The 22500-nt window shown below is 46.4% G+C and overlaps 1 protein-coding gene across 2 annotated transcripts in view; it reads left to right on the top strand.

Moving 5' to 3' along the window:
- slc8a1b (solute carrier family 8 member 1b) overlaps positions 1 to 22500 on the top strand; it is a 269512-nt gene that overhangs the window by 192674 nt on the left and 54338 nt on the right. Inside the window, exon 3 of one of the 2 annotated variants that reach the window (XM_071380305.1) lies at positions 11769 to 11872. In XM_071380305.1, the coding sequence (XP_071236406.1) occupies positions 11769 to 11872 (104 nt within the window). Of the gene's footprint in view, positions 1 to 11249; positions 11357 to 11768; positions 11873 to 22500 lie in introns of both variants that reach the window. The other variant, XM_071380304.1, reaches the window with a different exon arrangement.

Raw genomic sequence — 22500 nt, 5'->3', positions numbered from 1 at the left:
GGTTGATGGGGTTGAGAAGGAGTATGGAGGGGGTGACACTGTGGGGATGGCTGGGGTTGATGGGGTTGAGAAGGAGTATGGAGGGGGTGACACTGTGGGGATGGCTGGGGTTGATGGGGTTGACTTTTAGAGGAGGACAGAGTCTGGATTGATGCATTAGATGTGCATTGTAAAAGTGGGACAGCAAACGTTTATGTAAGGCTCTGATTAGGGATTCAGCAGGCCACAAGCATTTCCCACAAGTCCCTGCTCTAACAAGGCTTTCCACTCAGGGAAATGTTGAACTGTTAGCACTAAAATCTGAACAAGTGAACCGTTTTTTCGCAACTAGACGAGGACTTTTTCCAATGTAAGTCTGCAGAAAGCAGACACATTCAGATAACCAGTCTTCAAACAAGTACCCTGGGAATTTATTAAACCACACTGTCTGAGCAAAATACTTTATTCAAAATCTGATTGTCTGTGTGATGAAACCATAATCACAAAGGCTCTTCATATTGTGGTCTAATGAAACACATACACAGATCAAATCCCAGCCAGTGTCTGGGGCTTTTAAACACTGATTGGAAACCTGTGTGTGGGTGCGTGCATGCTTGCGAGTGGGATAGGGAGATCATTTTTGTGCGTGTGTGTCTTCTGTGGCTTACATGGGAGCTGACCTGTCTTGGACAGTCAGCTCTCCTGGCTGGCCTGTTCACCTCCTGGCTGGCCTGTTCACCTCCTGGCTGGCCTGTTCACCTCCTGGCTGGCCTGTTCACCTCCTGGCTGGCCTGTTCACCTCCTGGCTGGCCTGTTCACCTCCTGGCTGGCCATGTTACAGCTGATGTTGTAAACACTTTGATCTGGGGACTCCCTGGGATCCTCTCTCTCTCTCCGGGATACAACTCCATATTAGGAGAGAAGGAGAGAGAGAGACAGAGACAAAAAGAGAGAGAGGAGGGAGAGAGAGGAATCATTCTGGTTCTGGTCACCTTTAAACACAAATTCTAGTGATTAGGCCTTGTCATAAACATGAGAACAGACAGATATGGGAGTTTTCACTGGCAGAATGGTTCTCCATGACACAGGATGAGGCTGGGTCTGACGCAACATGTTCTGTAAATATACAGTCTGGGCCAGGTTCAGAGACCGAGGACAAACTACCTCCCAAAGAGAGGAAAGTTCATAAAAGTTAATAGACTGGTTACTTATCATACACAGACTTCATCATTAATATTCTCTAACAGTCATAGAGATAGAAATATAGACACACAGGCAGACAGGCAGATTGTACTCAAGATATGAAGCAGCCATCTATAAGGATGAGAAGTCTAAAAACAGACCTTAGAAGAAACCGCCGGAGTCACTGAGAAATGACCAGCTGCTCTGAGAAATGAAGGATGCTCATTTAGCCTCCTGAATAAGTGAAGAATTTCTAAAAACAGAGATGCAGTCGGTTTCACATGATAATACGTCTCCTTCAATATTAGATGACTATTTATATCATACTGTCTAATCACTTTTTCTAATGGTCAATGCCATAATGATTTCAGGGACTTTTTAGGCCTTGCTTTTCAGTATTGATCTGCACATTATAACGTTGCTGTTCCATAACGGTTGGCCTTTTTCCCCAGTGTTTCTTTCTTACTGTTATTTCCGCAGTTTGACAATATTGTCATGAGTCTTGTTCTGGAGGCAGAACTGAGAGATTTCCCCTTAGATAGGCCAGCTGCAATGTCAAAATTGGCTATATTGTAAGCATTTATGAAAACAAAAATGTTATTTGGGGATTTCATTTAAGGTTAGGGTTAACAGTGTGGTTAAGGTTAGGGTGAAGGTTAGGGTTACATTTCAAATCAGATTTTATGACTTTGTGGCGGTGCCAGCTAGTGACCACTCTGCAGAGCTGACTCCAGAACAAGATTCATGATGAAAAATGCAAACCTGCACTATTTCCAGGTAGAATGATCCTCAAATGTTCAAAGCAACATCCTGGCACTACAATTGTCAGTAGAAAACGAATAGAAGCCAAAGTCTTTTAGGCCTTAAAAGGGAAACAGAGCTGAAGACATTGCTATCAATGGGGTAACTTGTTGCGATTGCCAGTTAAAAACGAGCAATGTTTCTGTCGGCCTGTGCCTGAGAGAGCTGTGGTTTTTGTCCATGGTTACGATACAGAGTGATTATTAGACTAGATGTGTCTTTTGAAACCGCACATGAAAACAGACCACCCCCACACTCACACTCACACGTTGCACCCACGCTAACACACACACATACACACACACATACACACACACATACACCCACACATACATACACACATACACACACACATACACACACACATACACCCACACATACACACATACACACACACATACACACATACACACACACATACACACACACACACACACACACACACATACACACACACACATACACACACACATACACACACATATACACACACATATACATACACACACACACACACACACACACACACATACACACACATACACACACACATACACACACACACACACACACACATACACAAACACGCCTTTGTTTTGTCTGAATCTAAAATCCGCCCACCCACAATCTGCTTGCACAAACACAAACATTTAATGGATTTGCCGCCCCAAAGGCCAATCTTTATGAAAACAAAGCTACTTGTTGGTGGGTTTCGTTAGACGAGGATTGGTGTATGTTTTATTACTGGGACATTAAACTGTCTCTGTAAACCACAGTAAATACACAGTACCATCACCAGTACCAGGCCCTGGTGTCGTCAACGTGATGGAACGCTGTGTAGACTAGGTGAAAAGTCTGAGGAACACCATTCTGACACACTGCATTTTCCGAGCTTAAAAAATGTGTTCCCTTCTAACCTGAATTTTCCGATCCAAATACGTCCCGCTCTGTTGTGTGTTTTATTGCTTCCTGTGTGTGACAGGGGAAACTCCTAGCTCCTGCATGCCTGCCTGCATGCTGCCTGCTAACGCTCATAGCACCATGGCAACAAGCTGGACAAGCCACAGGGCCTCTCTCTCTCTCCCTCTCTCTCTCTCCCCCTCTATCCCCCTCACTCTCTGCTCTCTCTCCCTCTCTCCATCTTTCTCTCTCTCTCTCTCTCTCTCTCTCTCTCTCTCTCTCTCTCTCTCTCTCTCTCTCTCTCTCTCTCTCTCTCTCTCTCTCTCTCTCTCTCTCTATCTTTCTCTCGCTCTCTCTCTCTCTCTCTCTCTCTCTCTCTCTCTCTATCTTTCATTCTCTCTCCCTGTTCACTGCTCTCTCTGCTCTCTTTCTGTTCTCTCTCTATTTGGCGAGAGCTCTGATTTACTGTACAGTTGGATTGGTGTGTGGTAGCATCCTTTGTATTAGTGTTTCATTAGCATAGTGTACTGTTAGCTACTGTATCATAGGTTGTTTTATAAGTGTTGTGGGGCTGTTAATGATAGTACTTCGTTTGGCTAGTCTACCAGTGGTTTGAGGTGAAGCAGTGAGGCTCTGTAAGTCTAGCCTTGTAGGTACTGTCTGTGTGGTATGTCTGTCTGTGTGGTATGTTTGGCTTTGTGAGCTAGTTTGAAGTACTCCTTCCGTTAGCTGGTTTTTGCTGAGTCTATCTTTATCTCTCCCATTAGGCATGTGAGGAGATGTCAGCTGGCATCCCTTTAGCCCAATGCTGAGTTGAAAAGCACCCCTGTGTGTTTGTGTGCGCGCGCGCGTGCGTGCGTGCGTGCGTGCGTGCGTGCGTGCGTGCGTGTGTGTGTGTGTGTGTGTGTGTGTGTGTGTGTGTGTGTGTGTGTGTGTGTGTGTGTGTGTGTGTGTGTGTGTGTGTGTGTGTGTGTGTGTGTGTGGTGTGTGTGTCGCTGCGAGTCACACTCTTTACAGGGCATATTCCTTAGACACCAGTGTCTCCCGGACGCGATGCTATGATATTGACAGGCTGCTGGTTTTTACACACTGTAGGCTCTCTGTAGGAAGAAGCCTTTAGATTGAGTAACCTTTTACTGCAGTTGGTTAAATCAGGCTCACACACAGTGTGGTCCTTGATAGTCTTAAACAAATCTACTTTGAAACTAAAGTATCCACCTCACACACGAGGTTATGGACTTAAAAAAAGAAGTCACCTGTACCATGTCAGATATAGAGTTGAAATGTATTCCATTTTTAGTTTGCCTCCCAATATAACACTTTATATACATCACAGAAGACTGAAATATAACAAAACTGTTTGACATAGAAACACTGGATTATTATTTAGTTTTTTAAACAATGTTTATAAATTATGAAATTATGAAAAATATTCATAACATTCCACCCATGAGGCCTCTAGAGTGCGATTTGACACGTGAAATGGCCACCATCAAAAACTGCTCCCGAGGATAGTGTGAGAGGATTATTTTCAAAATCCTATTTTCCCTAAACCCCACCCTAACCCAAACTCGTACTTTTTCCCTAACCTTAACCCTAACCCTAACCTTAACCCAAAAACCTAACCCTAAACCTAACCCTAGCTCCTAACCCTAACCCTAAAACTAACCCTAAACCTGATTCTAACCCTAATTCTAACCTTAACCCTAAACCTCCTAGAAATAGAATTTGACCTTGTGGGGACCAACAAAATGTCCCCAGTTGATCAACTTTTTGTTTGTTTACTATTCTTGTGGGGACTTCTGCTCCTCACAAGAATAGTTAAACACACTCAAACTTACACACACTCAGCCATGAGGGACTAAGGGTTAGCTTTGCGCTGCACACACACAGATCTATCCCATTCTCTCCTAACCTAGTTGTGTACTATACTGTGGCAGTACAGAACCATTTTGCCAAGATCTGGAAACAGTCTACACTAGAGCTGTTTTGGTGACCAAACACCGCGTTGCTGTGACATCCCAGGGATGTACTGTAGACTGCATGAATTTGTCATTGAAAGGAATGAGTTAAAAGCCTTTCACTTACTTATTAATCCACAGATTGGGTTTCTCTGTGGCCTGGTGGTGTGTGCTGCGTAGGAGAGAATCAAGACAGTTTTAAGGCTGTGACTCGATGTACTTTCCACCTCTCCTCTCAAGTGACACCAGTGACAGATTGGCCGTATAATCAATCCCTACAACATAACAAAAAAGTCTGAAATCACAAATGCTCATATTCCTGCCATCTTTCTGAGCGATACAAAATTAATCTGTTCAATAAATGTTGAGAGAGAGCGAGAGAGAGAGAGAGAGAGAGAGAGAGAGAGAGAGAGAGAGAGAGAGAGAGAGAGAGAGAGAGAGAGAGAGAGAGAGAGAGAGAGACCACAATGTTTATATTGGTCACATAAACTAACAGCTGTGAAGACATTGTAATTTAAAGACTAAATCACAGCCTCTCTCTCTTTCACTACATGCTATGATCTCATGGGGCATTTCATACAGCTGGTTCTATACCCTGACTACTGATATGTACAGCAATGACCACTCTTCTCTGAGTGGAGGAGTGGGAAATGATTGTAACGCCTGTAAAACTGTGAGGGTGAGGGAAGAGCCATTTTCTGCAGGTCTCCCCTGCCAGGTGCTTTGTGATTCCAGGCTGACTGTACTGTAGTCACAGTGAGGGACTAATCAAACTGTAAGGACATCTGTGATTTGATTTGCCTCTGAGTCTCAAAGCCTTCCCAACATGAACAGAGGGCACATACACACAGCCAGCGTGATTTCACAGATTTTACGATGTTTATAAGGCACAGGGTCAACATGAATTATTATTTCACTGTGTGGATTCTGTGGACCAGCTTATCATATACATAGTTCCTGTCTGCCTCAGGGTCCATGTCATTAGTACTACAGTATATCACCACTGGTCACTCCTGGACCAATAGGAAGAGATTAGGCCCTGGTCCAAATCTGTAACCAATAGCTACTGCCCTTCCTGATAACAGCCTATTGACTCTGTCCAAGACCGCTGCCAAAACCAACACTGGGACTTACTCAAGCCTTTGATTAATCAAGCAAGAGGTCAACACTTTGATTCTGTCACATTGGATTCATTGTGAAATGTAATCCGTTGTCTCCCTTTACAAGAGTTGGCAGTGGTGTGTTCTGTGGGTATTGTTAAGGAGAGGAAGTACTTCGATGTTTGAGGGGAGAGGGGGGTCACTTAGTGTTGTTACAGATGGCATGGGATGGAGCTGGGATCGTTATGGGGCGGGGGAGGTTATTGGGAGGTGTTAAGGATGTGTTTTAGATTAGTTTGATTCAAATCAAATCAAGTTTATTTTATATAGCCCTTCGTACATCAGCTAATATCTCGAAGTGCTGTACAGAAACCCAGCCTAAAACCCCAAACAGCAAGCAATGCAGGTGTAGAAGCACGGTGGCTAGGAAAAACTCCCTAGAAAGGCCAAAACCTAGGAAGAAACCTAGAGAGGAACCAGGCTATGAGGGGTGGCCAGTCCTCTTCTGGCTGTGCTGGGTGGAGATTATAACAGAACTATGCCAAGATGTTCAAAATGTTCATAAGTGACAAGCATGGTCAAATAATAATCATGAATAATTTTCAGTTGGCTTTTCATAGCCGATCATTAAGAGTTGAAAATAGCAGGTCTGGGACAGGTGGCGGTTCCATAACCGCAGGCAGAACAGTTGAAACTGGAATAGCAGCAAGGCCAGGTGGACTGGGGACAGCAAGGAGTCATCATGCCCGGTAGTCCTGACGTATGGTCCTAGGGCTCCGGTCCTCCGAGAGAGAGAAAGAAAGAGAGAAGGAGAGAATTAGAGAGAGCCAAGATTTTCAAAATGTTCATAAATGACAAGCATGGTCAAATAATAATCAGGAATAAAAGTCAGTTGGCTTTTCATAGCCGATCATTAAGAGTTGAACAGGTAGGGGTTCCATAACAGCAGGCAGAACAGTTGAAACTGGAACAGCAGCAAGGCCAGGTGGACTGGGGACAGCAAGGAGTCATCATGCCCGGTTTGCCATGACGTATGGTCCTAGGGCTCAGGTTCTCCGAGAGAGAGAAAGAAAGAGAGAACGAGAGAATTAGAGAGAGCATACTTAAATTCACACAGGACACTGGATAAGATAGGAGAAGTACTCCAGGTATAACCAACTGACCCTAGCCCCCCGACACATAAACTACTGCAGCATAAATACTGGAGGCTGAGACAGGAGGGGTCAGGAGACACTGTGGCCCCATCCGATGATACCCCCGGACAGGGCCAAACAGGAAGGATATAACCCCACCCACTCTGCCAAAGCACAGCCCCCACACCACTAGAGGGATATCTTCAACCACCAACTTACAATCCTGAGACAAGGCCGAGTATAGCCCACAAAGATCTCCACCACAGCACAAACCAAGGGTTGGTTTGGTGATTGGTTATAGAGCAGAAGGGAGTATCTGGATGTCTGGATGTTGGGGAAAATGTCCAGCAAGGAGAGGTTTATTAGAGGAACAGGAGAATGCAGGGCCTTGCAGAGGGAAACTGACTGAGGGATCTTACACCATTGTAGATGGAGATTAGGTAGGAGGAGGTCAGAGGGAGGGAGGAGGGGGTCAAAGGGAGGGAGGAGGGGGTCAGAGGGGAGGGAGGAGTGGGTCAGAGGGGAGGGAGGAGGGGTCAGAGGGAGGGAGGAGGGGGTCAGAGGGAGGGAGGAGGGGGTCAGAGGGAGGGAGGAGGGGGTCAGAGGGGAGGGAGGAGTGGGTCAGAGGGGAGGGAGGAGGGGTCAGAGGGAGGGAGGAGGGGGTCAGAGGGAGGGAGGAGGGGGTCAGAGGGAGGGAGGAGGTCAGAGGGAGGGAGGAGGGGGTCAGAGGGAGGGAGGAGGGCGTCAGAGGGAGGGAGGAGGGGGTCAGAGGGGAGGGAGGAGGTAGGAGGAGAGGAGGTAGGAGGAGGTCAGAGAGGAGGTAGGTCAGAAGGGAGAGGAGGTAGATGGAGGAGGTAGATGTAGATGGAGGAGGTAGATGTAGATGGAGAGGAGGTAGGAGGAGGTCAGAGGGAGGGAGGAGGGGGTGGTAGGAGGAGGTCAGAGGGAGGGAGGAGGGGGTCAGAGGGGAGGGAGGAGGGGGTCAGAAGGGAGGGAGGAGGGGGTCAGAAGGGAGGGAGGAGGGGGTCAGAGGGAGGGAGAAGGGGATCAGAAGGGAGGGAGAAGGGGATCAGAAGGGAGGGAGAAGGGGATCAGAAGGGAGGGAGGAGGGGGTCAGAGGGAAGGGAGGAGGGGGTCAGAGGGAGGGAGAAGGGGATCAGAAGGGAGGGAGAAGGGGATCAGAAGGGAGGGAGGAGGGGGTCAGAGGGGAGGGAGGAGGGGGTCAGAGGGGAGGGAGGAGGGGGTCAGAGGGGAGGGAGGAGGGGGTCAGAAGGGAGGGAGGAGGGGGTCAGAAGGGAGGGATGAGGGGGTCAGAAGGGAGGGAGGAGGGGAGGAGGGGGTCAGAAGGGAGGGAGGAGGGGGTCAGAAGGGAGGGAGGAAGGGGTCAGAGGGGAGGGAGGAGGGGGTCAGAGGGGAGGGAGGGAGGGGGTCAGAAGGGAGGGAGGACGGGGTCAGAAGGGAGGGAGGGGGTCAGAGGGGAGGGAGGGGGGGGTCAGAAGGGAGGGAGGACGGGGTCAGAAGGGAGGGATGAGGGGGTCAGAAGGGAGGGAGGAGGGGGTCAGAAGGGAGGGAGGAGGGGGTCAGAGGGGAGGGAGGAGGGGGTCAGAGGGGAGGGAGGAGAGGGTCAGAAGGGAGGGAGGAGAGGGTCAGAAGGGAGGGAGGAGGGGGTCAGAAGGGAGGGAGGAGGGGGTCAGAGGGGAGGGAGGAGGGGGTCAGAGGGGAGGGAGGAGGGGGTCAGAGGGGAGGGAGGAGGGGGTCAGAGGGGAGGGAGGAGGGGGTCAGAGGGGAGGGAGGAGGGGGTCAGAAGGGAGGGAGGAGAGGGTCAGAAGGGAGGGAGGAGGGGGTCAGAAGGGAGGGAGGAGGGGGTCAGAGGGGAGGGAGGAGGGGGTCAGAGGGGAGGGAGGAGGGGGTCAGAGGGGAGGGAGGAGAGGGTCAGAAGGGAGGGAGGAGGGGGTCAGAGGGGAGGGAGGAGAGGGTCAGAAGGGAGGGAGGAGGGGGTCAGATGGGGAGTAAGAAATACAGATACAAATTAAAATGGTTGTCCTTCAGCATTTCAGCCTCAACATTAATATGCAACACCCAGAATCACACACTCCCACACACCCAATGAATAATAAGCAGTACTTTACATTTTAGGGGATATGCTGCATTTAAAGCGGGTGAATGTAGTGCTATGGGGGTCAGGGCTGTTTTCTCAGTAAACAACACAGAGTCTTACGGTCAGTACACACCCAGCCTATACAGACAACACTACAGGGCTGTTTTCTCAGTAAACAACACAGAGTCTTACGGTCAGTACACACCCAGCCTATACAGACAACACTACAGGGCTGTTTTCTCAGTAAACAACACAGAGTCTTACGGTCAGTACACACCCAGCCTATACAGACAACACTACAGGGCTGTTTTCTCAGTAAACAACACAGAGTCTTACGGTCAGTACACACCCAGCCTATACAGACAACACTACAGGGCTGTTTTCTCAGTAAACAACACAGAGTCTTACGGTCAGTACACACCCAGCCTATACAGACAACACTACAGGGCTGTTTTCTCAGTAAACAACACAGAGTCTTACGGTCAGTACACACCCAGCCTATACAGACAACACTACAGGGCTGTTTTCTCAGTAAACAACACAGAGTCTTACGGTCAGTACACACCCAGCCTATACAGACAACACTACAGGGCTGTTTTCTCAGTAAACAACACAGAGTCTTACGGTCAGTACACACCCAGCCTATACAGACAACACTACAGGGCTGTTTTCTCAGTAAACAACACAGAGTCTTACGGTCAGTACACACCCAGCCTATACAGACAACACTACAGGGCTGTTTTCTCAGTAAACAACACAGAGTCTTACGGTCAGTACACACCCAGCCTATACAGACAACACTACAGGGCTGTTTTCTCAGTAAACAACACAGAGTCTTACGGTCAGTACACACCCAGCCTATACAGACAACACTACAGGGCTGTTTTCTCAGTAAACAACACAGAGTCTTACGGTCAGTACACACCCAGCCTATACAGACAACACTACAGGGCTGTTTTCTCAGTAAACAACACAGAGTCTTACGGTCAGTACACACCCAGCCTATACAGACAACACTACAGGGCTGTTTTCTCAGTAAACAACACAGAGTCTTACGGTCAGTACACACCCAGCCTATACAGACAACACTACAGGGCTGTTTTCTCAGTAAACAACACAGAGTCTTACGGTCAGTACACACCCAGCCTATACAGACAACACTACAGGGCTGTTTTCTCAGTAAACAACACAGAGTCTTACGGTCAGTACACACCCAGCCTATACAGACAACACTACAGGGCTGTTTTCTCAGTAAACAACACAGAGTCTTACGGTCAGTACACACCCAGCCTATACAGACAACACTACAGTGAGTTGGAGTTAGATGACTATCCCTTTCAGCGTGTTTTTTTGGATGTAAACAAAACATTCACTGCAAAGTCTCTTTAAAAGACAGGGTGACTTTGGGGGCGGTTGCACCAAGCGAACAGTTGGTGTATCTGTAATGTTTGGGTCTCTGTTTTTGCAGGTAAATGTATGCTATTTGCTCAGTGAGTGGTGTGGTGGTGAAGTGTTAGAATAACTATGGAATGATTAACAGTGTGACCTCTTGTGAAGAGAGGGGTTTTGCCTCAGTATCCCACTGTGTTGCCGTGGGTGATGCTGCATTGGGTCAGTCAGAGTCCAGCTCAGCACTTCTAGGATCAGTCTGTCTGTCTGTCAGAGCCCTCTCAGGGCTGGACCACAGCTAGGACACCTCACCTACACACTCAGATCTACTTAGAAATAGTCAGTACCTGACGCCCCACTTCAACAGATGTGTGTGTGTGTAGCAGGAATTTAAATAGTCAATATCATCATAAAGTGTGATGAGAGATTAGAGTGCTTTCAGAATGTGATCGCTTGGTTTGAGCGTGATACATTATTGTGATGTTATTCCTTCGAGTGACATTTTTCCGTTCATTGATCAAAACATACAAAATCATCTCAGTTTTCTACTCATCTTCCTCTCCACCTGTTGTCTTTCAGATGTCAGCGTGGTTTATCTGCCTGCTGCCTGCCTCTGTTCTGTTCTCTCTCCGTTTCCTCCTTTTATACTCCGACCTGTTGTTTCCTTACTGTCTCTTCCTTCTCTTCTCTTCTTCTCCTCCTTCAGCAAAATGATCAAGGTCAGAATCGTTGACGATGAGGAGTATGAGAAAAACAAGACCTTCTACGTGGAGATGGGAGAGCCTCGCCTGATGGAGACCAATGACAGTAAAGGTGGGGGAGATAGTCCTGGGGGGTACAGGTCGGGGGGTCAGACCCCTCTACCTGACCTCTAACCCTGGGCCCGGCGTCCGCTGCACTGCGCTACACTGCATGTTCACACCAGCAGGGGGCGCCAGGAGGAGGCTGCTGTGTAGAGTCCATATCACCACAGGACAGAGTAGGACTGCCAGTTACACACACCAAGCAGCGGGCTCCTCTCCCATTCAGTGTGCCCTCAGCAGAAGGGAACGTGCAGCGGCCCACCTCGTCACCACCACCTCTCATTCCCACGACTGGTCAAGTGTGTGTGTGTGTGTGTGTGATTGTGTGATTGTGCGTGTGTGTCCTTGTGCCTGTGCTTATGTGTGTGTGTTTAACATACATGGTTCCAACTCCCCTACGTTGTTGTTTTGTGTCCCTGCAGGAAGACCATAACCATTCAAATACTTGACCGTGAGGTGTATGATAAACACAGCTACTTCACCCTAGAGCTGCAGACGCCACAATGGAGAAGGAGAGGCCGGACAGGTGTGAGAGAGCTGACCAACTAAACACACTGGGGTTGGAGCTCACTTGGCTCCTCTTGTCTTTTATCCTCTCCTCCTTTACTTTGTTACTTTCTCCCTCGCTTTTCTGTTCTAATCTGTTCTCCTCCACCTCCAAAGTCTCTATTTGACTCAGTGGACTCGCACCTTTCCTCCCTCGCTCTCTCCCTCCTGGCTAACTGCGATTCTCACTTTGCTCAACTTCCTGTGTCCAATGGCCTTAACAATTCACGCCTACAAAGACAATGCTCATCCAACTCTGTCCTCAAGGGCCCTAGTGCATTAGTGGACATATGCTTGACTAAAATGTCGCATTCTGATGATAGGATATTTATAGGATATCCTTCCCACCAAGTTTCTCTTTCCCATATTCATCACAAGGAATGACAGAAAAAACTGTGGAGATAATGGTAGATATTAGATTGTTTTTACCACCCACCACTCCTGGCCAAAAGTGTGTGTGTGTGTGTGTGCGTGCTCTACTCAGTTTGTCCTTAGTACCTCACAAAAACCCTCTTAGTTTCAATCTCAACTCTGAAACATGAATAACTGGTCCCTAACTGTTTCTCCGTCATTTATGGATATGAAATGTTGCTAGTAATGTCACTCGCGATTTATCTATTAATAACGCCACGTTTACGATACAACCCGATAGAGATTTACGATACACTGATCAAAGAGTGAGGTTTAATAAAACATAAATACAGGATGAAGATCAAACCAAGGAACCCCCCCAATCCTCGGGATCCACGACAACCTGACAAGTCATAAAAGAAGATCAAAGTCTCGTTCAGTCTAATGATGCCAGATCCCTGAGAAAAGACGATTCCATGGAAGCAATTTAATCTCTGCTTTCTCTGGAGTGAAGCTTTAAAATACTTTATTTTACAACAGGAGGAATATGATTCAACCTGTTAGCACAAAAGCGCTGCCATAAACAGTGATGCTAAAGTATTTCCTGTGTGTTTTAGTGTCGTCGTAGAAGCTGGTGACTGCTGGGAGTTTTATGATCAAGCCTATTGGTCCCTCTAATGTCCCTTCTGTCCTGCTGATTAAGCCCATCAGGTTACCCTCCAATGTCCCTTATGTCCTTCTGATTAAACCCACCAGGTTATCCTCTAATGTCCCTTATGTCCTTCTGATTAAGCCCACCAGGTTACCCTCTAATGTCCCTTATGTCCTTCTGATTAAACCCACCAGGTTACCCTCCAATGTCTCTTATCTCCTTCTGATTAAACCCACCAGGTTATCCTCTAATGTCCCTTGTCCTTCTGATTAAACCCACCAGGTTACCCTCTAATGTCCCTTTTGTCCATCTGATTAAACCCACCAGGTTACCTTCCAATGTCCCTTATGTCCTTCTGATTAAACCCACCAGGTTATCCTCTAATGTCCCTTATGTCCTTCTGATTAAACCCACCAGGTTACCCTCTAATGTCCCTTATGTCCTTCTGATTAAACCCACCAGGTTACCCTCTAATGTCCCTTTTGTCCTTCTGATTAAGCCCACCAGGTTACCCTCCAATGTCCCTTATGTCCTTCTGATTAAACCCACCAGGTTATCCTCTAATGTCCCTTTTGTCCTTCTGATTAAGCCCACCAGGTTACCCTCTAATGTCCCTTCTGTCCTTCTGATTAAACCCATGAGGTTACCGTCTAATGTCCCTTATGTCCTTCTGATTAAGCCCACCAGGTTACCTAATGTCTCTTCCCACTTCCCAGCCTCCTCTGCTATGTGGTGATTATTGACCCTGGTTTCCCAGCCGTCCTGTTATAGTCTGTTAACTAGGCAGCAGTATGAGGGATATAGGGCAGAAGGGGGAGGCGGGAGGGCTGTAACAGACCACAGTAATAGCCACATATTCTGTGGACTAATTATTATATTATAACGTTATCTTTTACAAGCGCGGAGTCTGTAACTACCGCTGAACCAGCTCAGTGCTGCTGGATCAATTCCTAATATAACACTCAGCATGTTTGAGTTACGCTCCCCTGGAATGAGAAAAACTGCAAAAACAATCTGTTCTCATCCTAGCTGCATTGGATGTGTGTGTGTGTGTGTGTGTGTGTGTGTGTGTGTGTGTGTGTGTGTGTGTGTGTGTGTGTGTGTGTGTGTGTGTGTGTGTGTGTGTGTGTGTGTGTGTGTGTGTGTGTGTGTGTGTGTGTGTGTGTGTGTGTGTGTTTATTTATTATCATAATGTTTTATTATTGAACCTTTATTTAACTAGGCAAGTCAGCTAAGAACAAATCTTTACGTACAATGACGACCTACCAAAAGGCCTCCTGCGGGGACGGCGGCTGGGATTAAAAATAACAAATAAATAAATATAGGACAAAAGACACTTCACTACAAGAGAGACACCACACCACTACATAAAGAGAGACCTAAGACAACAACATAGCATGGCAGCAACACATGACAACACAGCATGGTATAAACACAACATGACAGCAACATGGTAGCAACACAACATGGCAGCAGCACAACATGGTAGCAGCACAAAACATGGTACAAACATTATTGGGCACAGACAACAGCACAAAGGGCAAGAAGGTAAAGACAACAATACATCACCCAAAGCAGCCACAACTGTCAGTACGAGTGTCCATGATTGAGTCTTTGAATGAAGAGATTGAGATAAAACCGAGCACTGAAGGTGATCCTTGGTAAAGATTGCCACTCCACTGCCTTTTTTGGAAGATCTGTCTAGCCCAAAAAGGTTAAAACCAGAAAAGGTTAACATCAGTATTCAAAACACTCTTCCTTAACCACGTCTCAGTAATGACTAACACATCTGGATTGGAGCTGTGAACCCACACTTTCAATTGATCAATTGTTAACGAGCAGAAAACCCAGGCCTTTACAAGAGCAGAAATCAGTGAAGCAGATATCAGAGCCAGGATATCAAAGTCAGGGTTGGCGGCCAGTAGCAGAAGCTGGGCCAGGATGTACATGCACATTTCCAGATATGTCTGTGTCTATGAGTGCATGTGAATGTATGTGCATTCTTGTGTGTGTGTGTGTGTGTGTGTGTGTGTGTGTGTGTGTGTGTGTGTGTGTGTGTGTGTGTGTGTGTGTGTGTGTGTGTGTTGTGTTGTGTTGTGTTGTGTTGTGTTGTGTTGTGTCTGTCTGTCTGTCTGTCTGTCTGTCTGTCTGTCTGTCTGTCTGTCTGTCTGTCTGTCTGTCTGTCTGTCTGTCTGTCTGTCTGTCTGTCTGCACTTGTGTTTGTGTGTGTGTCTCTACTGACACAGTCCATGAATCCCCAGCAGGCCTCTGGAGGGAGCGATCAGAAATAATGGCCGATGACTGACTGACTGAGCCCAACAAGCAAACAGTAATTACTGCTCTGTCTCCTCTTTAAACTGAGCCCCACCAACACCGTTAGCACAGCTAGCTCCGTTAGCATCATTAGCCTCCACTCATGTGAAGGGAGACCGAGGAGACACAGTGCTTTAAGACGAGTGGAGAGGTAAACAGCTGCAGTCCCTGAAGTAGCTCCGCTTCCCCCTGACAAACACAGCCGCTAATTAACGTGAAACTCTTATTGCCTGAGAGGAAAACAAAACCAAAACAAGATTTAAGGCTGGCAATATGTTTGTTCACAATTAGCTCTCTCAATCTTTGTGCATTATGGAGATAAGGTTTAATTTTATAGCGACGTATTTGGCAGCGCTTCATGTGATATACTTAGAACTAAGTACAGTACTACTTCAAATATTTGCAATCAAAACTCTGCCAAAGAAAGAGAACTGGAGTTGGGTGAAACAATGTTTTTCCTGAAATGTAACCTACGTTTACTCAAACACAAACATGTCTGATATGATTTACCTTGTATACTTACCGCACAATAGAAAGACATTAAGACACAGACAGACAAGCAGTCAGGTAGTCAGGCAGTCAGGCAGACAGACAGACAAGCAGTCAGGCAGACACTCAGGCAGTCAGGCAGACAGACAGACAGACAGTGGGGCCCTCCAAAGAGCCCTAGACCCCAGGCCCCACCATCTCTCCCAGTATTTCTTTCTCTCTGTCTGAGTGAGTGATCCGTGCTGACAACAGCCTGGCCTGGGGTCTCAGAGCTGCATGTGACCGGGGTCTCAGAGCTGCATGTGACCGGGGTCTCAGAGCTGCATGTGACAGGGGTCTCAGAGCTGCATGTGACCGGGGTCTCAGAGCTGCATGTGACCGGGGTCTCAGAGCTGCATGTGACCGGGGTCTCAGAGCTGCATGTCTGCCGTCTCTCCAGCTGTGGGAAGCCTCTTTCTTTTTCCCCCCTTTTTTTGTCGTCTGTTCTCAATTTCTTTTAAGTGCCTTGTGAGTGTCTCCCTTCTGAATAGAAGTTTGTGTGTGTTAAAGTAGTGGTGTTAAACTAGTGTCTGGAGGGCTTGTGGCTAATGAATGCCGTAATTATCTTCTCCTAGTGACAGGTCTCTAGAAAAGACAAGCGAACATCTGGCATCTATAAGAGCCACAATGACACTCTGGTATGCGTCGCCTGTACTGAGCTAATGAGACTTCAACTATGTGGGTTCATTAATTACACTAAGACTATGTTGATGGCATGTGTAATGTAAATATGCATTTACCCTATGTATGTGAGATTTGTAAATATGTGGGTAGATCGGTAGACTAATTACAGCAGGCACATTACAGAGACAGACACAGGGATGGTAAATGTTTATATCTATGGTTAATTGGCTAGACTGGAGATGAGTTAGAGTTGCACTCAGCCCTCCAGGAATAGTCTCACACCACACGCTTGTTCATACTGGACATATCAGTCTGGAAGGGTTGGCATTGGCTTAAAAGGGCAATCAGCAGTTTAAACAATGACACATTTTATTTCCGGCCCGTTTCGGTAAAAAGCTGAGGGATGGGGCTGGAGAAATGTAATCAAATTCATATACAGAGCTATGGATGCAAGGACTGACCATCCATGATATCAAAATTATAGTTTTAACCATGTGTTGAGGCTATACAGTATTTGTTTACATTTAGGCATTAATAAGTTATATTACAAGAATCAATTAATCAATGGGTACATTTCATACATTTATAAGTCTAAAAATGGATGTATCAACTGCAGATTGCCCTTTTAAGGCCTCAATCCACTGAAGAACTGTGGAAATAAAACACTCTGAAAAAACTGTAGCCATCAAGGGCAATCACAGTGTGATAGCATTGCTACTGTACTCTCAAATTCACCTCATCGCGGCAGCAATAGCCATTATTAAGAATGAAATTCTGTAACACTCCCTCTGCTACAGTGCATGTGAAGTGTGCACACCCTCTCTGAAAGGTCACAGGCTCTGCACTGTGAAGTCATGATATTCTGTCCTCTATAGTTTGGGAGAGTACCTGTACGCGATGAATATCATTAAAAACGCTACAGCATCCACTTGTTTATTGAATATAATATAGATGTTTGTTTAGTTTTTTTGTTTGTTTTTTATAATATAGATGTTATCAAGCCTTAAAGATTCAAAATGTCAAAATGCTCCTGCTAGCCCAGGACATGGAACAGGTGATGTTAAAGACAGCCTCTTAATTGTGAGTGTCACCTGAAGAAGGATATAATTCTATTGTTTTCACTGAGCCTCATCCCTGCAGTCAGATAGGCATCAGTGGATGCAGTCTGACTCTAGGTGACAGGGTGGGCTCTGTTTGACTCTTATGGAGAATATCTATTTTAAAAAGCTAAACGAATTACATAGCTCAGTCTATACAGAACCAAGTGAGAGCATTCTGTGGACTGGGTGGTTCTGGACATTCACAGACACACACCCTAGGTCATCTGGAGACTGGTAAGAGATCTTGTTACACCCCTCTCCAGCTACGCCCTCCTTCTCCTCAATCTGTTTAGATGTTCTGTGTTCTCTTCTGAAACCAGATGATCAAAGCATGGCCACCTAACCTTGCGATGGTCCACAGCTGGCAGCTCCCATTAAGCCTTCTGCATTCTTCCTCCCGAAGAAAAACAAGTGTGAATAGCTTTCCCCAAAAAGGCAAATCTGCACGTTTGAACTCCACATGTCTAGAGAAGTTGAAGAAGCATCGATCGAAACGCAATGAACACAGTTTTACACAACAGAGAAACACACAGGCAGAGAGAGAAAGAAGATAGGAGTAGAACCAATGAAAAACAGGCAGAGGGAGAAAGAAGATAGGAGTAGAACCAATGAAAAACAGGCAGAGAGAGAAAGAAGATAGGAGTAGAACCAATGAAAAACAGGCAGAGAGAGAAAGAAGATAGGAGTAGAACCAATGAAAAACAGGCAGAGAGAGAAAGAAGATAGGAGTAGAACCAATGAAAAACAGGCAGAGAGAGAAAGAAGATAGGAGTAGAACCAATGAAAAACAGGCAGAGGGAGAAAGAAGATAGGAGTAGAACCAATGAAAAACAGGCAGAGAGAGAAAGAAGATAGGAGTAGAACCAATGAAAAACAGGCAGAGAGAGAAAGAAGATAGGAGTAGAACCAATGAAAAACAGGCAGAGGGAGAAAGAAGATAGGAGTAGAACCAATGAAAAACAGGCAGAGAGAGAAAGAAGATAGGATTAGAACCAATGAAAAGCAGGCAGAGGAGGCATAACCAAACCTCTCTCCCGGGATGTCCTATGGATGATTGAGAGCGACAGTGATATAGAATACACATCGTTCCTCCATCCCTCCCCAGAACATTCTGCCAGGGTCAGTCAGATGTATTCTGCAGTGGTACGGTGCGGTAGCCACCACTCTGAGGAAGGGGATGGATAACAAGGTTACTGAGGCAGTAGTAATTACACCTGAGACTCACCTCTCCTTTAATTGAGTTCATCAAGTCACTCGTTAGACACAGTTAACCGCAGCCTCTCATGGTAGGTGAGGCTTACATGCTGTTCAGCTGGCGTGATTTGGACCCTGAGACCGTTTTGTAGCATTTTCAGCCCTGTCAGTCAGTAGTAGACTATGTTGAGCTGCACCGGTTAAGACATTTTGAAAGCATATTTATTTATCCAGGTTGTCGCTGTAATAATTAAGAATGTAATTGTTCATGTGGTACATAGTCAAGGCAAGCATATACAGTACAAACATGGTTAGTCACCGAGCCATACTAAAGCACCCTGAGTAATGGAAAAAGCAGCTCCAATATCCTTCTCCACAGTCTTTGATCCTGATTTGGCCCCTTTACCTCCACCCTCCTCTTGTTGCGCCAGTGTGACTGGGTTTGAATGGTGGGGCGACGGAGGGGAACGAATGGCGTTGGATGCACTGCTCTGCTGTGAACTGAAAATGGCCTTCTGAATGGTTCCCCTCACACCAAATCAGATCACTGCACCGGGCTGTGTGACAATGGTGGTTCTACATTACCGCCACACGCCCCATAGAGTGAGAGAGAAATAGAGAGAGAGAGATGGAAAGAGAGAGAGAGAGTGAGAGAGATGGAAAGAGATAGAAAGAGAGAGAGAGATGGAAAGAGAGAGAGAGAGGGAGCGAGAGAGAGAGAGAGATGGAAAGAGAGAGAGAGAGAGATGGAAAGAGAGAGAGAGAAAGAGAGAGAGAGAGAGATAGAGATGGAAAGAGAGAGAGAGATGGAAAGAGGGAGTGAGAGAGATGGAAAGAGAGAAAGAGAGAGAGAGATGGAAAGAGGGAGTGAGAAAGAGACCGTAGAGCCAATAGAACCCTGTGTGGTTCGTATTAGATAATAGCAGGAGATGTTCCAATAGTCATACCCAGTCTCCAAGACATTCTCTGTATTATCATCATCATTTTGGATTTGAATTCACATGGTTTAATAGGACTCACAAGTCACAGTAGTCCTATAGCTTCTCACTACAAAGTCATGTCAGCTTACAGTGATATCATCATGGGTTTATGTGTTCAGAGGGGTGAAAAATAGGTCATGGTATGACATGACATCTTCCTCTCACAACTTGACACGTTTTATAATATAGTGACAGAACATCCCTCCAGCCTCACCTAGCACATGTAGAATGCTGTAGAACACTGTACATGAATACAACAATGGCGTGTTGGCTCTGAAGAACGTCCACAGAAAATGCTGTGTGATCTTGATTCTGTAAGCTTGAGGTGGAGGTTTTGTGTCCTAACTCTCCCCTCCCTCCACTCTTAGAGGGCGGCAGGTAGCCTAGCAGTTAGCACATTGGGCCAGTAACCGAAAGGTTGCTGTTTGACTACCTGAGTCGACAAGATGAGAAATCTCTCGATGTGCCCTTGAGCAAGGCATTTAAACCCTAATATGCTCCAGGGGTGGTGTATTACTGTGGCTGACCCTGTAAAACAACACATTTTACTGCACCTATCCAGTGTGAATGACAATAAAACCCCTTTTTATGTTTTCGCTATACACTGTGAACAGCCGATCGCAGCAGCATTATTGTATTACATTGCTCACCCAGCTGCACAGGCACTCAGGTTGGTACAGTAATGTTGTAGATAATGACCTGGACTCCAGTAAGAATCCCTCCACCAACTACACCTCTGACAAACCTAATGGGACATACCCAGCTTGATATCCCTCCACCAACTACATGTCTGACAAACCTAATGGGACATACCCAGCTTGATATCCCTCCACCAACTACACCTCTGACAAACCTAATGGGCCAAACCCAGCTTGATATCCCTCCACCAACTACACCTCTGACAAACCTAATGGGCCATACCCAGCTTGATATCCCTCCACCAACTACACCTCTGACAAACGTAATGGGCCAAACCCAGCTTGATATCCCTCCACCAACTACACGTCTGACAAATCTAATGGGCCAAACCCAGCTTGATATCCCTCCACCAACTACACCTCTGACGAACCTAATGGGCCAAACCCAGCTTGATATCCCTCCACCAACTACACCTCTGACAAACCTAATGGGACATACCCAGCTTGATATCCCTCCACCAACTACACCTCTGACAAACGTAATGGGCCAAACCCAGCTTGATATCCCTCCACCAACTACACGTTTGACAAACCTAATGGGCCAAACCCAGCTTGATATCCCTCCACCAACTACACCTCTGACGAACCTAATGGGCCAAACCCAGCTTGATATCCCTCCACCAACTACACCTCTGACAAACCTAATGGGACATACCCAGCTTGATATCCCTCCACCAACTACACCTCTGACAAACCTAATGGGCCAAACCCAGCTTGATATCCCTCCACCAACTACACCTCTGACAAACCTAATGGGCCAAACCCAGCTTGATATCCCTCCACCAACTACACCTCTGACAAACCTAATGGGACATACCCAGTTTGATATCCCTCCACCAACTACACCTCTGACAAACCTAATGGGCCAAACCCAGCTTGATATCCCTCCACCAACTACACCTCTGACAAACGTAATGGGCCAAACCCAGCTTGATATCCCTCCACCAACTACACCTCTGACGAACCTAATGGGCCAAACCCAGCTTGATATCCCTCCACCAACTACACCTCTGACAAACCTAATGGGCCAAACCCAGCTTGATATCCCTCCACCAACTACACCTCTGACAAACGTAATGGGCCAAACCCAGCTTGATATCCCTCCACCAACTACACCTCTGACAAACCTAATGGGACATAGCCAGCTTGATATCCCTCCACCAACTACACCTCTGACAAACCTAATGGGCCATACCCAGCTTGATATCCCTCCACCAACTACACCTCTGACAAACGTAATGGGCCAAACCCAGCTTGATATCCCTCCACCAACTACACGTCTGACAAACCTAATGGGCCAAACCCAGCTTGATATCCCTCCACCAACTACACCTCTGACGAACCTAATGGGCCAAACCCAGCTTGATATCCCTCCACCAACTACACCTCTGACAAACCTAATGGGCCAAACCCAGCTTGATATCCCTCCACCAACTACACGTCTGACAAACCTAATGGGCCAAACCCAGCTTGATATCCCTCCACAAAAAACCACACACAAAACCCCCTCATGATAATAACACAGTGGAAAATACCTCAGCAAACAGGCCTTTAACATCTCATTATTTAACCACACTTGACAAGATCTGATGAAATCAAGTCATAATGATCTTCCCTCTCTTATGTAACATTGGAGGGATACTATAAGGATCCCTGTATAGCTGACTGTATAGCTTCATGATGGATGTACTGTACACTCACCCAACATGGCTTTTTTTTCAGTCTTGTTATTAATTGTCATATTTGTTTCAGTTACACCCAAGTGCATTCCCCTGGATTTGAAGGGCCCTTTTTAAAGGGATACTTCGGGATTCAGGCAATTACGTTTTTTCCTACTTACCCAAAGTCAGATGAACTCATGGATGCCATGTCTCTGGGTGAAGGAAGATGAAGGTAGCATATCGTTAGCTTAGCGCAATTGCTGGAAGTTTTTAGGAACTACTAGCCAGCTCCTCTCAAAAGCAGGGAAATAGACCTTCTAACTACACCGAAGCTTGGTGGTTGGTCATTTATAGTCTTACAAAGCTATACATAGTAATCAATATTTTATAAATGGGTTCATTTTAATGATAATCATAAGAAATTAGTTTCTATCCACTTCCTCACTCTATCCCGCTGTTGCATGGAGATGTATAGCGATCGCACTGTTGTATCTGTCTCACTTGCAC

The sequence above is a fragment of the Salvelinus alpinus genome, chromosome 32, assembly GCF_045679555.1.
Source record: "Salvelinus alpinus chromosome 32, SLU_Salpinus.1, whole genome shotgun sequence".
NCBI classification, from domain to species: domain Eukaryota; kingdom Metazoa; phylum Chordata; class Actinopteri; order Salmoniformes; family Salmonidae; genus Salvelinus; species Salvelinus alpinus.
The sequence above is the reverse complement of the archived record's forward strand: the minus strand, read 5'-3'. Positions and strand labels throughout refer to the sequence as shown.